The 22,097-nt window shown below is 36.7% G+C and overlaps 1 protein-coding gene across 1 annotated transcript in view; it reads left to right on the top strand.

Moving 5' to 3' along the window:
- Nucleotides 1-22,097, top strand: part of LOC132545961 (low-density lipoprotein receptor-related protein 1-like) — a 171,573-nt gene that overhangs the window by 129,699 nt on the left and 19,777 nt on the right. The window contains exons 47-66 of the mRNA XM_060209643.1: nt 184-303; nt 1,314-1,559; nt 1,854-1,976; nt 2,633-2,761; nt 3,548-3,750; nt 4,478-5,060; nt 5,668-5,842; nt 6,321-6,424; nt 8,166-8,291; nt 8,529-8,648; nt 9,256-9,504; nt 10,006-10,122; nt 10,904-10,909; nt 11,065-11,184; nt 11,658-11,765; nt 12,194-12,310; nt 14,161-14,274; nt 14,625-14,762; nt 15,554-15,679; nt 16,690-16,833. Of these exons, the coding sequence (XP_060065626.1) occupies nt 184-303; nt 1,314-1,559; nt 1,854-1,976; nt 2,633-2,761; nt 3,548-3,750; nt 4,478-5,060; nt 5,668-5,842; nt 6,321-6,424; nt 8,166-8,291; nt 8,529-8,648; nt 9,256-9,504; nt 10,006-10,122; nt 10,904-10,909; nt 11,065-11,184; nt 11,658-11,765; nt 12,194-12,310; nt 14,161-14,274; nt 14,625-14,762; nt 15,554-15,679; nt 16,690-16,833 (3,168 nt within the window). The remainder of the gene's footprint in view (nt 1-183; nt 304-1,313; nt 1,560-1,853; nt 1,977-2,632; nt 2,762-3,547; nt 3,751-4,477; nt 5,061-5,667; nt 5,843-6,320; nt 6,425-8,165; nt 8,292-8,528; nt 8,649-9,255; nt 9,505-10,005; nt 10,123-10,903; nt 10,910-11,064; nt 11,185-11,657; nt 11,766-12,193; nt 12,311-14,160; nt 14,275-14,624; nt 14,763-15,553; nt 15,680-16,689; nt 16,834-22,097) is intronic.

Genomic DNA, 22,097 nt, shown 5'->3' with positions numbered 1-22,097 from the left:
ATTTGATTCCATCATTGATATTTGTAAAATTTGGCGATGTATATATGTATAAACAATTCAGAATTAAAGAAACTAATGAGAACGGTTATGGATGGCCATTTAAGTCAGTCTTGCTGTTTACAAAACGTTTTGTTAGATAACCATTATTCCTGTTGTTAAATTTAAGTTTTGTTCCTTTTAAAGCCCCTGCACACTGTAAGAAGGATGAGTTCATGTGTAAAAATCGACGTTGTATACGAACCATCTTTGTGTGTGATCGTGATGATGACTGTGGTGACAACAGTGATGAACCTTCATCTTGTGGTAAGTTCAGTAGTCTGTTTCAACATCTTCAGGATTGTCAGTAGAAAGTCCGGTCCAATTTACTAGTATTAAAGGTTTATTTGATATATATTAATTGATGGCTACATTTCTTTTGTAATCCTAGAAATTTCTGCTTTGTATTAAAAACAAATTACAGAAAGTTTGATATGATTTATTTTTTGATCTTGGAAAGCATTCATTGGTGTTTTTACTCAACCACTGTAATCTGATAAATTGTTATTTTCGTATTATGGTGAATATTTCAGATAAAATTGATATTTTTTGTGTTATGGTAAATATTTCAGATAAAATTGATATTTTTTGTGTTATGGTGAATATTTCAGATAAAATTGATATTTTTTGTGTTATGGTAAATATTTCAGATAAAATTGATATTTTTTGTGTTATGGTAAATATTTCAGATGAAATTGATATTTTTTGTGTTATGGTAAATATTTCAGATAAAATTGATATTTTTTGTGTTATGGTGAATATTTCTGATAAAATTGATATTTTTTGTGTTATGGTGAATATTTCTGATAAAATTGATATTTTTTGTGTTATGGTGAATATTTCAGATAAAATTGATATTTTTTGTGTTATGGTGAATATTTCAGATAAAATTGATATTTTTTGTGTTATGGTAAATATTTCAGATAAAATTGATATTTTTGTGTTATGGTAAATATTTCAGATAAAATTGATATTTTTTGTGTTATGGTAAATATTTCAGATAAAATTGATATTTTTTGTGTTATGGTGAATATTTCTGATAAAATTGATATTTTTTGTGTTATGGTGAATATTTCTGATAAAATTGATATTTTTTGTGTTATGGTGAATATTTCAGATAAAATTGATATTTTTTGTGTTATGGTGAATATTTCAGATAAAATTGATATTTTTTGTGTTATGGTGAATATTTCAGATAAAATTGATATTTTTGTGTTATGGTAAATATTTCAGATGAAATTGATATTTTGGTGTTATGGTAAATTTCTGTTTTGCAGTGTTTCATGCCTGCAAACAAGATCAGTTTGCATGTAAACAGAACGGAACATGTATTGCCCAAAATCTCACTTGTAACGGTTTCCCTGACTGCCCTGATCATTCTGACGAGGCCAACTGTACCAAGGTGCCACCTTGTGGATCTGAAAATTCATTCAAGTGTAAAAATTCCAAGTGTATACATATGGACTCCGTGTGCAATGGCAAGGACAACTGTGGTGATGCATCTGATGAACCGGAAAATTGTTGTAAGTAATCGTATTTTATGCAGATATATAATAACATGTTCTGCACATAGGAACTCTCACAAATATTTATCTCATTGATAAAGTTAACAAAACAAAAGAAGATTGATAAATGAATCTGGATTATTCACTAAAACTGAGTAGACAAGTAAACAAGTTTTATATGATATTGACTTTCTGTATGACTTAAGGCAGTGTAGAAAGTGTTAAGTTTGGCAGTTGCTTTTGAAGAAACTACACGCCTACACTTAAAATTGCTTAGCAGAATTTGAATGTCTGATTTGATTTGTGATACAGATATCAACGAGTGTGAACCTTTCCAGTTCATGTGCAGTCAGATTTGCACTGATCGCAAGATCGGTTATCAGTGTTCATGTGAACCAGGCTACAAACTCAGAAATGATGGCAGGACATGTGAAGGTAAGTTTTGTTGATTGTTGCTTTATGTCTTGATACAGCCAGGGTCATTTAACAATGTACAGGGTTTGATTGGTGGTGGAGTCCCTGAAGAAAAATCACCAACCTGTGACTAGTACTTGGCAACTGCCCAAAATGGCCAAAACCCTCAACTCAAGAGATGGAGGGCTAGTGATGGAAACACCTTAACCACTCGGCGATGCACAATGGCACCTCCAGGGATATCGTTCCATAATTGTATCAAGATAGAACTTCGTGCAAACCTATTCACTTTTTAAACTTATTCAGGGGGATGGGGGGCATACCAGTCACTTAAAATAAAAAATTGTAATTATTACAAGTTAAAGTTACAATATTGATTATAAATTTCTCTCTTTAAATTTATCTTTTTTAAAATACCGGTATATGTGTTTTCTGCAATTTTGCTCCATCCTACTAATTATGACAGCAATATTTTCCTGCAAAGTAGCAGTAGTTCAAGAAATGCTTGTGGTTGACATTCCTCTGAGACAGTCATTTATGAGCTCTTAACATAACAAGGCAGTTAAGATTAATATCTCAATATTAATCCAATTAGTTAGGAATGCTTGAAGGCATTTCTATATATAATGGTAACAAGCTTGATTCTGTTTTGTGTAATATGGTCGCTATGTTTACAGATGTGAATGAGTGCGAGACGCTGTACCCATGTTCTCACTACTGTCACAACACTATAGGAACTTACTACTGCACATGCGCAGATGGATACCGTCTGGCTGAAGACCGAATTTCTTGTAAAGTATATGGAGGTAGGTCAAGGTCACATTGGTGTCATGTAGTTACAATAAAGGTCAGCTTATCTATCAGCTAGTTAAGGAATAAGGTCAGAGTGACATGTTCACCAAATGCATTATAGAAATATAGGGCTTATTCCTAGATTAAGGTCACATATATAAATATATATGGCGGGTCGGTGTCAAAAAAAAAAAAACAATCTACAAGTAAAGCTAATATATACTCTTTGCCTTGACAATTAACATAATAACATTTGATGAAGAAGTTTTAGTTATCTTTGTATACCATCCCATGTCTGGTAATAAGCCCATGTCTGATAATAAGCCTAATTATATATTGCTGTTCAGTAAAATTAAAAACACTGTAATAAGTCCACTCCTTGACTTTGTGTTTGACCCCTTGGCTCTATTCAAATGCTGTAACAAAACATAATTATCTTCAGTGTTATTATGTATTATAGATAATATTAGTTTGTGACTTGTCAGGTGTTAGTTAGACAACCTATTTTTGAAGCTAGTGTATGTTGTGCTTACTCCCTACTTCTGATTTAAACTATTTTAGCAAATTTATACATGGGAAGCTTGTTATTTCAAACTCGTACAGTTTGAAGACCCCATTTAATTTGAAGTATTCGTCTATCCTGGCCAGACTTTTCACTGAACATTTTATCTCTCTTATATTGAACACTCAGATAACTCCAAGATTTCTATCACTCCTGGCGAATTTAAAATAACGAAATTTGACAGTACTGACAATGTGGATGATAGAAACACTGTAACATGTATCTGTGTACAATTCAGATGAGCAACCTTATCTTATCGTGGCCAATCGATATTACTTGAGAAGGATATCATTCTTCGGCATCGAGGAGAAGATAACAGAAAACCTAAACAATGCTGTTGCTATTGGATTCAATCATAAAGAAGAAATGATATACTGGACAGACATCACCAGCAAGGCCAGCTCCATCAACAGAATGAAAATGAATAATGGTACCAAAGAGGTGAGTTGGCACTCAACATCCAGAAAGTGTTACTTCTAATGCCCCATAATGGGAGATAACCCTACTAGTACTTCTCTGTAATGGGAGGTCACTCTACTAGTACTACCCGATAATGGGAGGTAACTCAACTAGTACTTCTCTGAAATGGGAGGTAACTCTACTAGTACTACTCTGTAATGGGAGGTCACTCTACTAGTACTGCGCTGTAATGGGAGGTCATTCTACTAGTACTACACTGTAATGGGAGGTAACCCAACTAGTACTACCTGAAAATAAGAGGTCACTCTACTAGTACTACCTGAAAATGGGAGGTTTCTCTACTAGTACTGAGCTGTAATGGGAGGTAACTCTACTAGTACTATTCTGTAATGGGAGGTAATTCAGAGAGTACTACCCTATAATGGGAGGAAACTCTATTAGTAATACCCTGAAACAGGAGGTCACTCTACTAGTAATATCCTGTTGGGGAGATAACTCTTAATACCTCTACACTGTAATGGAAGGTTATTCAAATAGCTCTGCCCTGAAATGGACAGTAACTCAACTAATATTGCCCAGAAATGGGAGGTAACTCAAAATATATACTCCTCTAATATGTAATCACTATACTTCATACAGCTGTATGATTTCCCTGATATCAGAGATGAGTGCTAGTATTTCTTTGTAATAGGTGCTATTAAAGCAACTTTTAAAGGGGAGGTAACCTATGACAATTTGAATTTTGTAGGTACTACACAATACCACTGTAAGAAATCCAGATGGTCTTGCTGTCGACTGGATTGGTGGGAATCTCTACTGGTGTGACAAAACTACCGACACAATTGAGGTTTCAAAACTTGATGGAAAATACCGCAAAGTATTGATTAACGAGGGTCTTGAAGAGCCTCGTGCACTAGAGGTGTTTCCTGCCAAAGGTTTCATGTTCTACACAGACTGGGGAGAGAAGCCACACATTTCACGGTCGTATCTCGATGGCTCTGTTACACAAAAAATCATCACACAGGACCTCGCCTGGCCAAATGCATTGACAATTGATTACATAACAGAAAAGATTTTCTGGGCTGATGCTAGCCTGGACTATATCGCCATGGCAAATTTAGACGGCACAGCAAGACATATGATCTTACACCGTGACCTTCCTCACACTTTTGCTCTCACCACATTTATGAATTACATTTACTGGACCGATTGGGAAAAGGGCTCGATCGAAAGAGCAGAGAAATTCTCCGGGAAAAATCGTACCACTGTTGCCACAGTGGTTCATCGCTTAATGGATATTCAAGTGTACCATAAGATGAGACAAGTAGAAAGTAAGTGAAGAAAAAAGATACAAACACATACATTTGTCTTACTCCAGTCATACACTGAAGTCTAGTTAACACTATGTGCATGGTTTATGAGTATTAGCAAGGCTAAACATTTCAGACTGCAGGATAACACTCAAACTGAGTCACTGACTACATTGAATTTAACGCATTACTGTTGAGTGACACAATGTATTTCCGTGCATAAAGATTTATAAGATGTTTATAATGATGAAATAAGTGACTGAATTTATGTAAAGTTGAGTCTTCATGCCATGTCAAAAGTTTACAAGGAAAAATTGGTCATCTGAAAATACTGAAAATATATTATCATACTGTGTGTTGGAAGGGGATTTCCCTTCTACTCTCATACAGGTACATTTGGACATTAAGCATCTTAAACAGCTTTACCATCAAATCTTAATGTAAAATTTGTTTTGTAAATAGTTCCAATATTTGCGGCTTTATTAAATCAATATGCAAAATGAAAGATAATGATTTCAGTCCTTACTTTCTCCATCAATATCATCGTTTCTAATCTTTTATTGTTTTTATCAACCTACAAAATATACAATATCTTCAGAATTTATAGTATCATTGTTATATTTTACAGTAAACTTTAACCCATGTGAAAACAATGGAGGCTGCAGCCATCTCTGTTTACTCCGTCCTCTGACTGATAAGGCTGCAGCTATTTTCCAATCTCGAATTGTGGAACGCGTCTGTGCCTGTCCGGAGAATCATGAGCTCCTACCTGATGGACTCACCTGTAAAGCTAACTGTACCAGGTATTCATGTAACAGAGACTTTTCATGTCTAACTATGGTATGGATCACAAATTTTATAAAGTTTGGGGAAATAGATAAAATCCTGGTACACTGCATACCACATATAGATATGGTACAGACTGACCTTCTTTAGGGGCCATGATAATATATAAAGCCACAGTTGAAAATCTTAGATGTGTAGCCTTTGATGTCCCTTACCCACAAGGAGCTGAGAAGTGGACTTGTCTGTGTTGTCACCTTTGTGTTCTTGAGCGAGACACTAACCCTGATTGCTCTTTATGGCGCGCGATGGTCTTCCTGTATGTTGTTCAGTGAGGTTAAGTCTCCAGCTACTATAAAAGGATTCCATTTTTAAATGACTTTGGCAGTTTACGAAGCTATAAACTCAACAGACAAACTCTTTCCTCATGTGACAGATTTTCTTTGAACTATGCATAATAATTGTCACATTTTACTAAAATTCTGTTTATGATTTCAGTGCCCAGTTTCTGTGTGAATCCAGCTCCAAGTGTATTCCGTTTTGGTGGAAATGTGATGGTCAATGGGATTGTGATGATGGCTCAGATGAACCTAGCTCTTGTCGTATGTATAAAGTGTATTGTGATAGTCTTGTAAAAATAACATCTCACACACCAGAAGCTGTCTTTCTAATTTCTTCCATAGTCCGTCTTATTCGATAAGTTTAATATATGACTTTGGAATGGGTGTAAGATTCTTCATCTGTATTAATCAATACAACCCCATATTTCTGAATGTACGTGAAAACTAAATAATTTCCCTAAAAGACCGACTTATCTTGATCCAGATGGTACTTTTTTCACTACCAATATAATCATGTGATGTCATCGCAAAAGCTTTATTGCACATAAGTCTTACAGAAGAGTATGCAGAAGCCGAGTGGTTAAAGTGTCTCACCATCTTGCCTTCTATCTCTGGGTCACAGTATTGAGGCCTGCCTTGTACCACTGGGTCACGGGTTTGAGACCTGCCTTCTACCTCTGGGTCAGGGGTTTGAGGCCTGCCTTCTACCTCTGGGTCAGGGGTTTGAGGCCTGCCTTCTACCTCTTGGTCACGGGTTTGAGGCCTAGATGGGATAGGTCACGAGGTACTGGCCACGGGTCAGTGGTTTTCCTCCAGGACTTCCAGCTTTCCTTCAACACCCAAATCTGGCATGTGGTTAAGTTACCCTGGCTGTTTATAGGACGTAAAACAACAATAAACTAAAAATAAATAAACAATATTTTATGTTATTTATGACATGGCTATATAACATGACACAACAGATGAGTTCTGTAATAAATAAAATATTTCAGTTAACTGAAATATGTAGATACCAATCACAACTGAAAGGATAAAATTAGATGTTTATTGTGTAATACACACCAGTCTCCTATCAATAAGCAAGAAAAATGCAAATCACCAACACAGACAAAATCTTCTCCACAACCTGAAACCTTGCAAAGTTGAAGCTTGTTTATTATATCATATTGATACGGCAATAGGTGTATGTCGGTTAATAAGCCCACCCATATTTATTCAGTTTTTGCAAAAATGCCAAAAATATGTGATTTCGTTCGTTTTACTTTAGTATAAATCTTTTTTCCAGCTGAGAACATGATATTGACCAAGATTTATTTACCTGGTGTCATCGATAATGCAAAGAGTTACTTACCTTTCTGAAAATCTTCGTACTTATTTAAGGGTCTCGGTGTAAATTGTTCATATTTTTAATCTATCGTTATCATTTTCTATTTTTCTTTTTCTATTGTTATTTATTATTAGGATTTTTTTCGTAGTTTTTCTAGTCAGGAATTTGCTGTACAAGTACACATTTTGGACGTAACCTTATTTTAGTGGTGACCTTATTTTGTTTGTGATCTTATTTTTGTGTTAACCATATTTTAGTAGTAATCAAATTTTCGTGATAATCTTGTTTTAGTGGTGAGCTTATTTTAGTGGTAATCAAATTTTAGTGGCAATCTTATTTTGTTGGAAATTGATTTTAGTGGTTATCTTATTTTAGCAGTAATCTTATTTTAATAGTGGTCTTATTTTAGTGGTAATATTATTTTAGTGGAAATCATGCAACACAACAATATGATTATGCTAATTGCACTTCCTGTATGTCGTTAGTGTAACATTCATTGTGAATGTCCGATTTAATCATTACACATATTGGAATTTGAATGTGACAACAGAAGCACACCCACAGAATGTTTTTGTGCCTCTCACTCTCAACCTACTCACTGAATTATAGCAGGATATAGATACAATAATTCAGATTTTCTTTGTGTTATAAATTAATCTAATATTTTATTGACAGCACCCTACCAGTGTAGTCATCTTGGCCTGTTTCGGTGTAAAAACTCATCATCGGACTGTATCCCACCTATTGAAATTTGTGACGGCAAGCCACAATGCTCAGATGGATCTGATGAACAAGCCTGTGGTGAGTATGTTACAGGTGACAGTACAATATCTATTAAATCATTGGCACATTTTTCAGAATGAGATCTTGACAAAATTTTGATCTTGAAGTACAGAGTGAGAAAAGTGAAAATCTGATATCAAAATTAAATACCGCTAAATCTGTTACAATGTAAAATAATGAATAAAAAAATTAATTTCAACTTTAGGGAGAAAAATTGAAGCCATTTTTAAAATGAAGTCCTTGTTTTTTGTACAGATGAATTCCATTGCCTGGCTGGGTATAGGAAGTGTCCAAATGACGATATTTGCATTGAGCAGAAGAAATTTTGTAATCTAGTGGAGGATTGCCCGTCTAAGCTTGATGAACATAACTGTAGTAAGTTTTCTAATTCTGTTGATTAAATTTTTTGATGTTCATTGTGCATATATTGATATTCCGTGAGAAAGAGTAATTTAATAAACCATTTCTTTTGTGTGTTTTCTAACACGTAATATAATTTGAGTTGCTAATTTAAGAAAAGTTTAAACTCTGTCCCTAATTGTTTAATTTTAAGACTGATCAGTGAAATTAGATTTTGACAATTGATGATTGTTATTGCTATTTATTGAAAAAGTACTTGAGGGATATCTTCCAAACTTGCTGTGTGGTTTCTGGATGGTCCCAAGTTGTGCCCATTTGATTAGTTAGAAGAACAAAATGGCTGATTGGTGACAATCTATTATTTTGACAGTTGAAGATTGTTTTTGTTATTTCTCAGAAAGTTCTTGTTTGAAAAGATCTTTTATTTTCTTTGTAGGATTCTATTGTTTTTAAATGATTTAAAAGAAAAGAGGAGAGAAGGGAAAAGTAGAGAAAAGATCAGTCTGGCATAGAATCAATTAAGATAATTTAATTGTGGGCACCAATATCCCTAAGGAATTTCTTGTTTCATGCTATAATGATTGCTAGAACTAAATTTAATGGAGAGTTATCTCCCTTACAGCGTACAGTTCTTGCGAGGCTAACCAGTTTCAGTGTGCAAACAAACGTTGTGTACCATACGTGTGGAGGTGTGACACAGACAATGACTGTGGCGATGGCTCGGATGAACCCGCTGACTGCCGAAACATGACCTGCATGGAAGGATACATCAAGTGTGACACAGGGCGCTGTATCCCGTCAGACTGGCAGTGTGATGGTGATGTGGACTGTGGACCTGAGGACCGTTCTGATGAAGACAATGCTAAATGCAGTAGGTTTACATTGATTACACTCGGTAGATGTAATAGATGTGTTTTTTTACCCAACCATTTTATGGGAGGGGCATAGTGTTACCCTCGTCTGTTCAGTCCTGTTACTTCCAATCCAAATGGATTATTGCTATCACTGCAGTGACTTCATTTCTGTAGGGATTACAATCAGTTATTATTATTATTATTACGTTCTTAACGGCTTGTCAACACATAAAAGGTCATTAGGGCCATCAAACAGTAAAACACACAGCGATCCAAAAGGAAATAACATTAAACAAACCAAACAGTAAAAGACAAATGTTAAAAATCTTAAATGGGTATGTTAACACAAAGGATTAAAATGCTACGTCATAGAGACTGCAATCAAACTTTATGATATATGACAATATCACAGAATTGGGGTATATACAGAAAAGTATTACGTATGTGGAAAATGATTCCAAATTGTGTGACCTTTATGAATAAGTTTTATAAGTTTTATGTTTTAATTGTTTTTGTAGCCCAGACCACCTGTGAGCCCACCTACTTCCAATGTGATAATAAACATTGTATTCCGTCCCGTTGGAAATGTGATTTCGACAATGATTGTCGAGATGGTTCAGATGAAAATGGTTGTGGTAAGTATCAGCAGAGTTTTCATCTTTTTATTTATCCACCAACAACCAAACGCATTTCTGGATTTAAGCCTGCTCGTTTAAAATCTTAAGCCAATGCTATTTCATTGTCCTGTGATAAGCCCATCCTCTGACTTGGGTTGGAAGTAATATGAGACCCTCTGGACTTATCGCAGGATTTAGGCGTCTTTTTGTACGCTGCCGGAGGCGGTCGTATATTGGCGTCATCTTCTCCGTCTGTCTGTCCATTTCTTGTGAACGCAACTCCTCCTAAACTAATCATCAGATTTTCACGAACTTGCTCAATGTCACTACTACAATGGGTAGATGCGCGTGAAGGGGCGATTTTTTGCTTCTTTGATTTTTGTAAGATTTATGCCATTTTCAACATTGTATCTGTAGCTTGCTCATAGTGAAGCCTTCTGAATGTAACTCCTCCTAAACTAATGATCAGATTTTCACGAAACTTGCTCAATGTCACTACTACAATGGGTGGATGTGCTGGAAGTGGCGATTTAACGGTTTTTCTTGATCTTTATATTTTGTGGCAGTGTATATTGTGTCCACAGCACTCTTGTTTATAATTGGTACCAAGATAATGGACGGCTTGCTGTCAGGCAGCCACAATCTGATACAAGATCTTGTCTGAAAATGACCCGGTCAGTTTACGGACTGGTAGACTTAGCAAACAAAAATATTATATACCTACGGTATATTGAGCATTTCACTGAAGCCTATTTCTAAATTCAATGACCAAACAGAAATATTTTCATTTCAGTTCTAGAAAATTGTATTTCAAATACACAAAAGTAAATAACATCTTTTAAAATCATCCTAACAATTGTACAGAGGCACTTGAATGTAAGATAACAAAATGAATATCTTTTTTTGACTTTGACCTTTGTTGACCTTGACCTCTGTTGACTTTGACCTTTGTTGACCCAGCTCATCGGCAGTGTTCAGAACAGGAGTTCACATGCAACAACAACAAGTGTATCCCAAAGAGCTGGAAATGTAACGGAGAGGTGAATTGTGAGGATGGAAGTGATGAAGATGGTTGTGAGGGTACGTAAAAATGAAGAGTAATCATACAGGTGTTTTTAACTAGTAAGTAACATGAAGAGATGTTTGAACATCTTGTGTTGGATGAGCAGTAAATTGTTTCTACCCTGTTACTTTTTAATTTCACAAGTTGAACTCAATAAAAACAAATAAAAAAAATAAGATTCCTCAATTTTATTTATAAATTATTAACTATTATATGAAGATAAAGAGCGAACGTTAGTCTTCAGGTAGGTTTGTTCTTCAGCATGGCACTCCTCCTGAATGTGGATACCTTCAGGTATGCAGGGCAATCATCAGATATATGTATTACATAAGCAGGGAAAGGTCAATTGCAACAAGATTAAGTGTTACTAAATAAGTTTAAACTTTAAAACTTTAAAAGTTCAGTAATCCACTTATTTGCTAACACTTGATCTTGTTTCTGTCTTTATTATTAACTACATATCAATAAAAACATGTTGTAAATACCACAGGTGTGGATTGTGACAGCGAGGAGTTTAAATGTGCTGGGATCTGTGTTCCCCGAAAGTGGATGTGCGATGAGGATATTGATTGCCCTGATGGCTCTGACGAAAGAAACTGTAGTGGTACGTCATTCTTTCGTGTCTTTTTAATTTCTCGTTGATTTATTATTTTAAGTTGTTTTTTTTTCACGAATGAAAATGTCTTGTGTTAAAATAAAACAAATGTCTCTTTTCATTCAAACTTATGTTTCGGTATTTGTTGTGTTTGTTAAGGTAGAAATTTCGTGTCATCAAGTCATGAATATGAAAACATCAATATAACCCATCATGAGTGATTATGAAGTCTCGATGTAGTTTTTTCCTATTGCCTTGAACTTGGAAACATTGAAATTTGACTGGAGTTCATCTCATTACGTTGTAGTATGAAAATACTTAAGGAAATAACCTTATGATAATTGATTTCTCCATACTTCGAGGCCACTTTAATCCCTATTGGATGATAAAGCCACACAATTCTATCTTCTTGCTTTCGTTTATTTCCATAGGTTCTTGTCAAGACAATAAATTTTTGTGTAAAAACAAAGAATGTATACCTGACCTTTGGCGATGCGACGGTGATAATGATTGTGGTGATAACTCTGATGAGGAGACTGAAATGTGTGGTAGGTACACATGCACTAAGATAGTACCAGCTGTGGTAGGTACACACACACTAAGATAGTACCAGCTGTGGTAGGTACACATGCACTAAGATAGTACCAGCTGTGGTAGGTACACATGCACTATGATAGTACTAGCTGTGGTAGGTACACATGCACTAAGATAGTACTAGCTGTGGTAGGTACACATGCACTAAAATAGTACTAGCTGTGGTAGGTAGACACACACTAAGATAGTACCAGCTGTGGTAGGTACACATGCACTAAGATAGTACTAGCTGTGGTAGGTACACATGCACTAAAATAGTACTAGCTGTGGTGGGTAGACACACACTAAGATAGTACCAGCTGTGGTAGGTACACATGCACTATGATAGTACTAGCTGTGGTAGGTACACATGCACTAAGATAGTACTAGCTGTGGTAGGTACACATGCACTAAAATAGTACTAGCTGTGGTAGGTAGACACACACACTAAAATAGTACTAGCTGTGGTAGGTAGACACATGCACTATGATAGTACTAGCTGTGGTAGGTACACATGCACTATGATAGTACTAGCTGTGGTAGGTACACATGCACTAAGAGAGTACCAGCTGTGGTAGGTAGACACACACTAAGATAGAACTAGCTGTGGTAGGTACACATGCACTATGATAGTACCAGCTGTGGTAGGTACACATGCACTATGATAGTACTAGCTGTGGTGGGTAGACACACACTAAGATAGTACCAGCTGTGGTAGGTACACACACACTAAGATAGTACCAGCTGAGGTAGGTACACACACACTAAGATAGAACTAGCTGTGGTAGGTACACATGCACTATGATAGTACCAGCTGTGGTAGGTACACATGCACTATGATAGTACTAGCTGTGGTGGGTAGACACACACTAAGATAGTACCAGCTGTGGTAGGTACACACACACTAAGATAATACCAGCTGTGGTAGGTACACATGCACTATGATAGTACTAGCTGTGGTAGGTACACATGCACTATGATAGTACTAGCTGTGGTGGGTAGACACACACTAAGATAGTACCAGCTGTGGTAGGTAGACACACACTAAGATAGAACTAGCTGTGGTAGGTACACATGCACTAAGGTAGTACCAGCTGTGGTAGGTACACATGCACTAAGATAGAACTAGCTGTGGTAGGTACACATGCACTAAGATAGTACCAGCTGTGATAAGTACACACACACTAAGATAGAACTAGTTGTGGTAGGTACACATGCAGTAAGATAGTACCAGCTGTGGTAGGTACACATGCACTAAGATAGAACTAGCTGTGGTAGGTACACATGCACTAAGGTAGTACCAGCTGTGGTAGGTACACATGCACTAAGGTAGTACCAGCTGTGGTTGGTACACATGCACTAAGATAGTACCAGTTGTGGTAGGTACACATGCACTAAGGTAGTACCAGCTGTGGTAGGTACACATGCACTAAGATAGTACTAGCTGTGGTAGGTACACATGCACTAAGATAGTACCAGCTGTGATAAATACACACACACTAATATAGATTCATATTGCCTCTGGGGAAGTTTTTTGCTTACAGAAAGAAACCTATAGTTTCTGAGTTCAAATATTTCTAAAATATTTTTAAGTATTATGAATATGAATATTTACAATTGTTAAATGAATATTGATATATTGTATAGATGAACATGTTTTTATATGAAGTTGTATATTTTATTATAATCAAATATTTAAAATGAAAAGAGCATTTCAGTAATTAGTTTTCATTAACTGTTACAAAAAATAATATTTCTATATTTACTCTAAAGTTCGTAAACTGTTTCGTTGATATTTTTACACTTTTGTTGTTCAAACTTCCAGTAAACCACCAGTGTCCCTTGGGCCGGTTCCGATGTAAAAATCATATTTGTCTGTCTGTGTCCAAACGCTGTGATGGAATTGACCAATGTGGAGACTATACTGATGAAGAAAAGTGTAAGTAAACTAAATCACATCTTTGATTTTGGAAAGATTTGCTTTAACATTTATTGATAAAGAAAAAAAAATACTTTAAAAGTTTTTGTTAAAGACTCTCTACCCTGAATGGTGCACATACCTATGATGTGTGCCAATGTTACAGAGGATATTTTGTAACACTATCTGTGATTAGTCAGTACTGGGACAGACGAGATTTTGTAACACTATCTATGATTGGTTGCCACTGCAACAGAGGAGATTATGTAACACTGCCTGTGATTGGTTACAGTAGAGTTAATTTAATGATTTGTGATTGATTGCCATGGTTACAAAGGAATTCATATAAGACCCCCTGTGATTGGTTTCAGGTTACTATGACACTCTTTGTCATGGGAGGACTTTCAGGTGTGCAAAGAATGACAAGTGTATCCCAATTCACCAAGTTTGTGATGGTCAGTATAACTGCCTTGACCATACTGATGAGGATTCAGACTTCTGTAGGCCAGGTATGTTGACCACCTCAAGTCAGAACTGCCCAGTGTTGTAAATACTGCCAAGGATTCAGACATCAGAAAGAGATATTGGAACTTTTCCCTGCTCTAGTGAAAAAATTAATTGTAATGACATGATATTAAAAGGAAAAACACATGACATTAAATAGATTGAATTATTAATGACATGTTATATTAAGAGGAAATTGTATGACATTAAGTGGATGAAACTGTAAATGATATCTTACATTAAGGGGAAAGACACATGATATTAAGCAGACTAAATTATGAATTTCTAATTACATTATGAGTGAAGATACTTGGCATTATAATCATATTAAATTTGTTAATGCCATTAAGAGGCATATTAAGAAGAATGCACATTACATAAAGCAAACTGAAATGACCTTTACATTAAGAGAAAAGAAAATTAATGGGATATTAAAGAGGAAAAATGCTTGCTTAAGGCATACATCTTATAAGTCTTGTCGTTTTATGAACAGAATTTTCGTGATCATGTTAATGTCTGCATAATAGTGAAAAATGTCATCCCCCCCCCACCCCCCATGATAATAACCAGCTGTATGATATAATGCTACATTAATAAGAAAGACACAGTTGCATGAAACAGGCAAAATTGTAATGAAAATGGTTGAAGAGGAAAATAATTGATAGATAAGACTGTACATCATCTGTTACATAGAGAGGATACACAGGGTAATACACATTTTATTTTTATTAGCACATTGCATTAACAGGATGCTCTGATATGAGAATTACCTCACCAGTTAAACTCTTTTTTACAGAGAACATCCAGCCAACATGTGGAAGTAACATCTGCCAACAGACCTGTCAAAATATCACCGGGGTAGGATACAAGTGTACTTGTAAGCGGGGATACAAACTCAACGACGACGGATTCTCTTGCAAAGGTTTGTATCACTGTCTCCATTATGATTAAAGAAACAGATGTTTGTGATATCAATATTGACTGTTCATAGCAAAAACCTGATAGCATGTTCCTGATGATGATTATATTGTAGGTACATGTTCAATAAAATGTTCAAGTCAAGTACAAGTTAGATAAAATGTTCAAGTCAAGTATATGTTAAATAGAATGTTCAAGTCAAGTATATGTTAAATAGAATCTTCAAGTCAAGTATATGTTAAATAGAATCTTCAAGTCAAGTACAAGATAGATAAAATGTTCAAGTCAAGTACAAGTTAGATAAAATGTTCAAGTCAAGGATATGTTAGATAGAATGTTCTAGCTAAGTATATGTTAGATAGAATGTTCAAGTCAAGTACAAGTTAGATAAAATGTTCAAGTCAAGTATATGTTAAATAGAATGTTCAAGTCAAGTATATGTTAAATAGAATGTTCAAGTCAAGTATATGTTAAATAGAATGTTCAAGTCAAGTATATGTTAAATAGAATGTTCAAGTCAAGTATATGTTAAATAGAATCTTCAAGTCAAGGATATGTTAAATAGAATGTTCAAGTCAAGGATATGTTAAATAGAATGTTCAAGTCAAGTACAAGTTAGATAAAATGTTCTAGTTAAGTACAAGTTAGATAAAATGTTCAAGTCAAGTACAAGTTAGATAAAATGTTCAAGTCAAGGATATGTTAAATAAAATGTTCAAGTTAAGTACAAGTTAAATAAAATGTTCAAGTCAAGTATATGTTAGATAGAATGTTCAAGTTAAGTACAAGTTAAATAGAATGTTCAAGTCAAGTACAAGTTAAATAAAATGTTCAAGTCAAGTATAATGTTAAATACAATCTTCAAGTCAAGTACAAGTTAAATAAAATGTTCTTGTTCATTACATGTTAAATGAAATTTTAAAATTCAAGCACTCTTTGAAGTCTTAGAATGGAGGTAATTTTCTATTAAGTCATCCTGTATCCTTAAGTCAGCTCCATTTTGTCCTATTACAGTTGTGGATCTGTGTAAGCTTTGGGGTACCTGTTCTCAGCGGTGTGAACGTGACCTTAACAATCCGACAACTAACTGTTCCTGTGATGATGGATATACCATGTGGACAGACAATATATCACATCGTCCCTCGTGCCGTGCTCAAGGTAAGTCAAATCGGTTTGTCACTTGCAGGATATTTTTTTTTGTTCCTGATTCTCACAAGGAGAGTTATTTCCCTTTGTCCCTCGCATGTAAAGGATATACTGATACTTCAAAAGTTCTTTTTGATAGTTATAATTTTTGTGTTTAACAAACATTTAAAAAAAGAGTTCTTTTTGATAGTTTAAATTTTTGTGTTTAACAAACATTTAAAAAAAAAGAGTTCTTTTTGATAGTTAAAATTTTTGTGTTTAACAAACATTTAAAAATAGTGTTGCCAAGCCTCTTGTCATCAGTTATCAGTATGTTTATAGCTCTCCAAATATAGGATAAATTGGAAAACATCAAAAGGTCATTAGGTAAAACGATCAACTCTGCGTTATTGTTTTATAGATTTATGTATTTAGATGGTTTTCTTTGTTAGGTTTGGTCATTATTAAATCCAAAAATTGATTTGGAATTTTTTAAATATTAATTAGAATTAAAGAAATATCAGGTGATTCTTAGCTGGTGATGATATGATCAATTTGAAGCTGATCACCTGACAAAAACAGATGAGTTGGCAACACTGAAGAAAGGATTTAATTTACATGCAAGTCATGACACAAATTCTGGTTTTTTCTGTTTTTATTAGTTTCTGGGTAAGTTTTTTTAAAGATTTAATCCAATCCAAGACTGAAGTGAAAAAAACCATGAAAATCATTTTTAAAGAATTCAACACAAATCAATTAACAATATTTAAAACAATCATACAGTTTTAGAATTCAAACCTTGAAAATATTATATGTCTGATGTTTTACTGATTCAGCCATCTAGCCATCTAGTTTAAAAATCAATGGATGGTTTTGCACAGTGACAAATGAAAGGAGTGTGATTAAGATGATAACAGTCCTGTTATCTGTATCATCCCTATATCAGGTCCCAAGTCCCAGTTACTGATTGTATCATCTCTGTATCAGGTCCCAAGTCCCAGTTACTGATTGTATCATCCCTATATCAGGTCCCAAGCCCCAGTTACTGATTATATCATCTCTGTATCAGGTCCCAAGCCCCAGTTACTGATTATATCATCTCTGTATCAGGTCCCAAGCCCCAGTTACTGATTGTATCATCCCTATATCAGGTCCCAAGTCCCAGTTACTGATTGTATCATCTCTGTATCAGGTCATAAACCCCAGTTACTGATTGTATCATCTCTGTATCAGGTCCCCAGCCCCAGTTACTGATTGTATCATCTCTGTATCAGGACCCAAGCCCCAGTTACTGATTGTATCATCTCTGTATCAGGTCATAAGCCCCAGTTACTGATTATATCATCTCTGTATCAGGTCATAAACCCCAGTTACTGATTGTATCATCTCTGTATCAGGTCCCCAGCCCCAGTTACTGATTATATCATCTCTGTATCAGGTCCCAAGCCCCAGTTACTGATTGTATCATCCCTATATCAGGTCCCAAGTCCCAGTTACTGATTGTATCATCTCTGTATCAGGTCATAAACCCCAGTTACTGATTGTATCATCTCTGTATCAGGTCCCCAGCCCCAGTTACTGATTGTATCATCTCTGTATCAGGTCCCCAGCCCCAGTTACTGATTGTATCATCTCTGTATCAGGTCCCAAGCCCCAGTTACTGATTATATCATCTCTGTATCAGGTCCCAAGCCCCAGTTACTGATTATATCATCTCTGTATCAGGTCCCAAGCCCAAGTTACTGATTGTATCATCCCTATATCAGGTCCCAAGTCCCAGTTACTGATTGTATCATCTCTGTATCAGGTCATAAACCCCAGTTACTGATTGTATCATCTCTGTATCAGGTCCCAAGCCCCAGTTACTGATTATATCATCTCTGTATCAGGTCCCAAGCCCCAGTTACTGATTATATCATCTCTGTATCAGGTCCCAAGCCCCAGTTACTGATTATATCATCTCTGTATCAGGTCCCAAGCCCCAGTTACTGATTGTATCATCCCTATATCAGGTCCCAAGTCCCAGTTACTGATTGTATCATCTCTGTATCAGGTCCCAAGCCCCAGTTACTGATTGTATCATCTCTGTATCAGGTCCCAAGCCCCAGTTACTGATTATATCATCTCTGTATCAGGTCCCAAGCCCCAGTTACTGATTATATCATCTCTGTATCAGGTCCCAAGCCCCAGTTACTGATTGTATCATCCCTATATCAGGTCCCAAGTCCCAGTTACTGATTGTATCATCTCTGTATCAGGTCATAAACCCCAGTTACTGATTGTATAATCTCTGTATCAGGTCCCCAGCCCCAGTTACTGATAATATCATCTCTGTATCAGGTCCCAAGCCCCAGTTACTGATTGTATCATCCCTATATCAGGTCCCAAGTCCCAGTTACTGATTGTATCATCTCTGTATCAGGTCATAAACCCCAGTTACTGATTGTATCATCTCTGTATCAGGTCCCCAGCCCCAGTTACTGATTGTATCATCTCTGTATCAGGTCATAAACCCCAGTTACTGATTGTATCATCTCTGTATCAGGTCCCAAGCCCCAGTTACTGATTGTATCATCTCTGTATCAGGACCCAAGCCCCAGTTACTGATTATATCATCTCTGTATCAGGTCATAAACCCCAGTTACTGATTGTATCATCTCTGTATCAGGTCCCCAGCCCCAGTTACTGATTGTATCATCTCTGTATCAGGTCCCAAGCCCCAGTTACTGATTGTATCATCTCTGTATCAGGTCCCCAGCCCCAGTTACTGATTGTATCATCTCTGTATTAGGTCCCCAGCCCCAGTTACTGATTGTATTATCTCTGTATCAGGTCCCAAGCCCCAGTTACTGATTGTATCATCTCTGTATTAGGTCCCAAGCCCCAGTTACTGATTGTATTATCTCTGTATCAGGTCCCAAGCCCCAGTTACTGATTATATCATCTCTGTATCAGGTCCCCAGCCCCAGTTACTGATTGTATTATCTCTGTATCAGGTCCCAAGCCCCAGTTACTGATTGTATCATCTCTGTATCAGGTCATAAACCCCAGTTACTGATTGTATCATCTCTGTATCAGGTCATAAACCCCAGTTACTGATTGTATCATCTCTGTATCAGGTCCCCAGCCCCAGTTACTGATTGTATCATCTCTGTATCAGGTCCTCAGCCCCAGTTACTGATTGTATCATCTCTGTATCAGGTCATAAACCCCAGTTACTGATTGTATCATCTCTGTATCAGGTCCTCAGCCCCAGTTACTGTTTGTATCATCTCTGTATCAGGTCATAAACCCCAGTTACTGATTGTATCATCTCTGTATCAGGTCCCCAGCCCCAGTTACTGATTGTATCATCTCTGTATCAGGTCCCCAGCCCCAGTTACTGATTGTATCATCCCTATATCAGGTCCCAAGTCCCAGTTACTGATTGTATCATCTCTGTATCAGGTCCCAAGCCCCAGTTACTGATTGTATTATCTCTGTATCAGGTCATAAACCCCAGTTACTGATTGTATCATCTCTGTATCAGGTCCCCAGCCCCAGTTACTGATTGTATCATCCCTGTATCAGGTCCCCAGCCCCAGTTACTGATTGTATCATCTCTGTATCAGGTCCCAAGCCCCAGTTACTGATTGTATCATCTCTGTATCAGGTCATAAACCCCAGTTACTGATTGTATCATCTCTGTATCAGGTCATAAACCCCAGTTACTGATTGTATCATCTCTGTATCAGGTCCCAAGCCCCAGTTACTGATTGTATCATCTCTGTATTAGGTCCCAAGCCCCAGTTACTGATTGTATCATCTCTGTATCAGGTCCCCAGCCCCAGTTACTGATTGTATCATCTCTGTATTAGGTCCCAAGCCCCAGTTACTGATTGTATTATCTCTGTATCAGGTCCCAAGCCCCAGTTACTGATTATATCATCTCTGTATCAGGTCCCCAGCCCCAGTTACTGATTGTATTATCTCTGTATTAGGTCCCCAGCCCCAGTTACTGATTGTATCATCTCTGTATCAGGTCCCCAGCCCCAGTTACTGATTGTATTATCTCTGTATCAGGTCCCAAGCCCCAGTTACTGATTGTATCATCTCTGTATCAGGTCATAAACCCCAGTTACTGATTGTATCATCTCTGTATCAGGTCCTCAGCCCCAGTTACTGATTGTATCATCTCTGTATCAGGTCCCCAGCCCCAGTTACTGATTGTATCATCTCTGTATCAGGTCATAAACCCCAGTTACTGATTGTATCATCTCTGTATCAGGTCCCCAGCCCCAGTTACTGATTGTATCATCCCTGTATCAGGTCCCCAGCCCCAGTTACTGATTGTATCATCTCTGTATCAGGTCCAAAGCCCCAGTTACTGATTGTATCATCTCTGTATTAGGTCCCAAACCCCAGTTACTGATTGTATCATCTCTGTATCAGGTCATAAACCCCAGTTACTGATTGTATCATCTCTCTATCAGGTCCCAAGCCCCAGTTACTGATTGTATCATCCCTATATCAGGTCCCAAGCCCCAGTTACTGATTATATCATCTCTGTATCAGGTCCCAAGCCCCAGTTACTGATTGTATCATCTCTGTATGTCAGGTCCCAAGCCCCAGTTACTGATTGTATCATCTCTGTATGTCAGGTCCAAAGCCCCAGTTACTGATTGTATCATCTCTGTATTAGGTCCCAAGCCCCAGTTACTGATTGTATCATCTCTGTATCAGGTCCCCAGCCCCAGTTACTGATTGTATCATCTCTGTATTAGGTCCCAAGCCCCAGTTACTGATTGTATCATCTCTGTATCAGGTCCCCAGCCCTGTATCAGGTCCCCAGCCCCAGTTACTGATTGTATTATCTCTGTATCAGGTCCCCAGCCCCAGTTACTGATTGTATTATCTCTGTATCAGGTCCCAAGCCCCAGTTACTGATTGTATCATCTCTGTATCAGGTCCCAAGCCCCAGTTACTGATTGTATCATCTCTGTATCAGGTCATAAACCCCAGTTACTGATTGTATCATCTCTGTATCAGGTCCCAAGCCCCAGTTACTGATTGTATTATCTCTGTATTAGGTCCCCAGCCCCAGTAACTGATTGTATCATCTCTGTATTAGGTCCCAAGCCCCAGTTACTGATTGTATTATCTCTGTATCAGGTCCCAAGCCCCAGTTACTGATTGTATCATCCCTATATCAGGTCCCAAGCCCCAGTTACTGATTGTATCATCTCTGTATTAGGTCCCCAGCCCCAGTTACTGATTATATCATCTCTGTATCAGGTCCCAAGCCCCAGTTACTGATT

Source organism: Ylistrum balloti, unplaced genomic scaffold, assembly GCF_031769215.1.
Source record: "Ylistrum balloti isolate Yb309-2 unplaced genomic scaffold, AGI_CSIRO_Ybal_v1 Utg369868, whole genome shotgun sequence".
Classification (NCBI taxonomy): domain Eukaryota; kingdom Metazoa; phylum Mollusca; class Bivalvia; order Pectinida; family Pectinidae; genus Ylistrum; species Ylistrum balloti.
The sequence above is the reverse complement of the archived record's forward strand: the minus strand, read 5'-3'. Positions and strand labels throughout refer to the sequence as shown.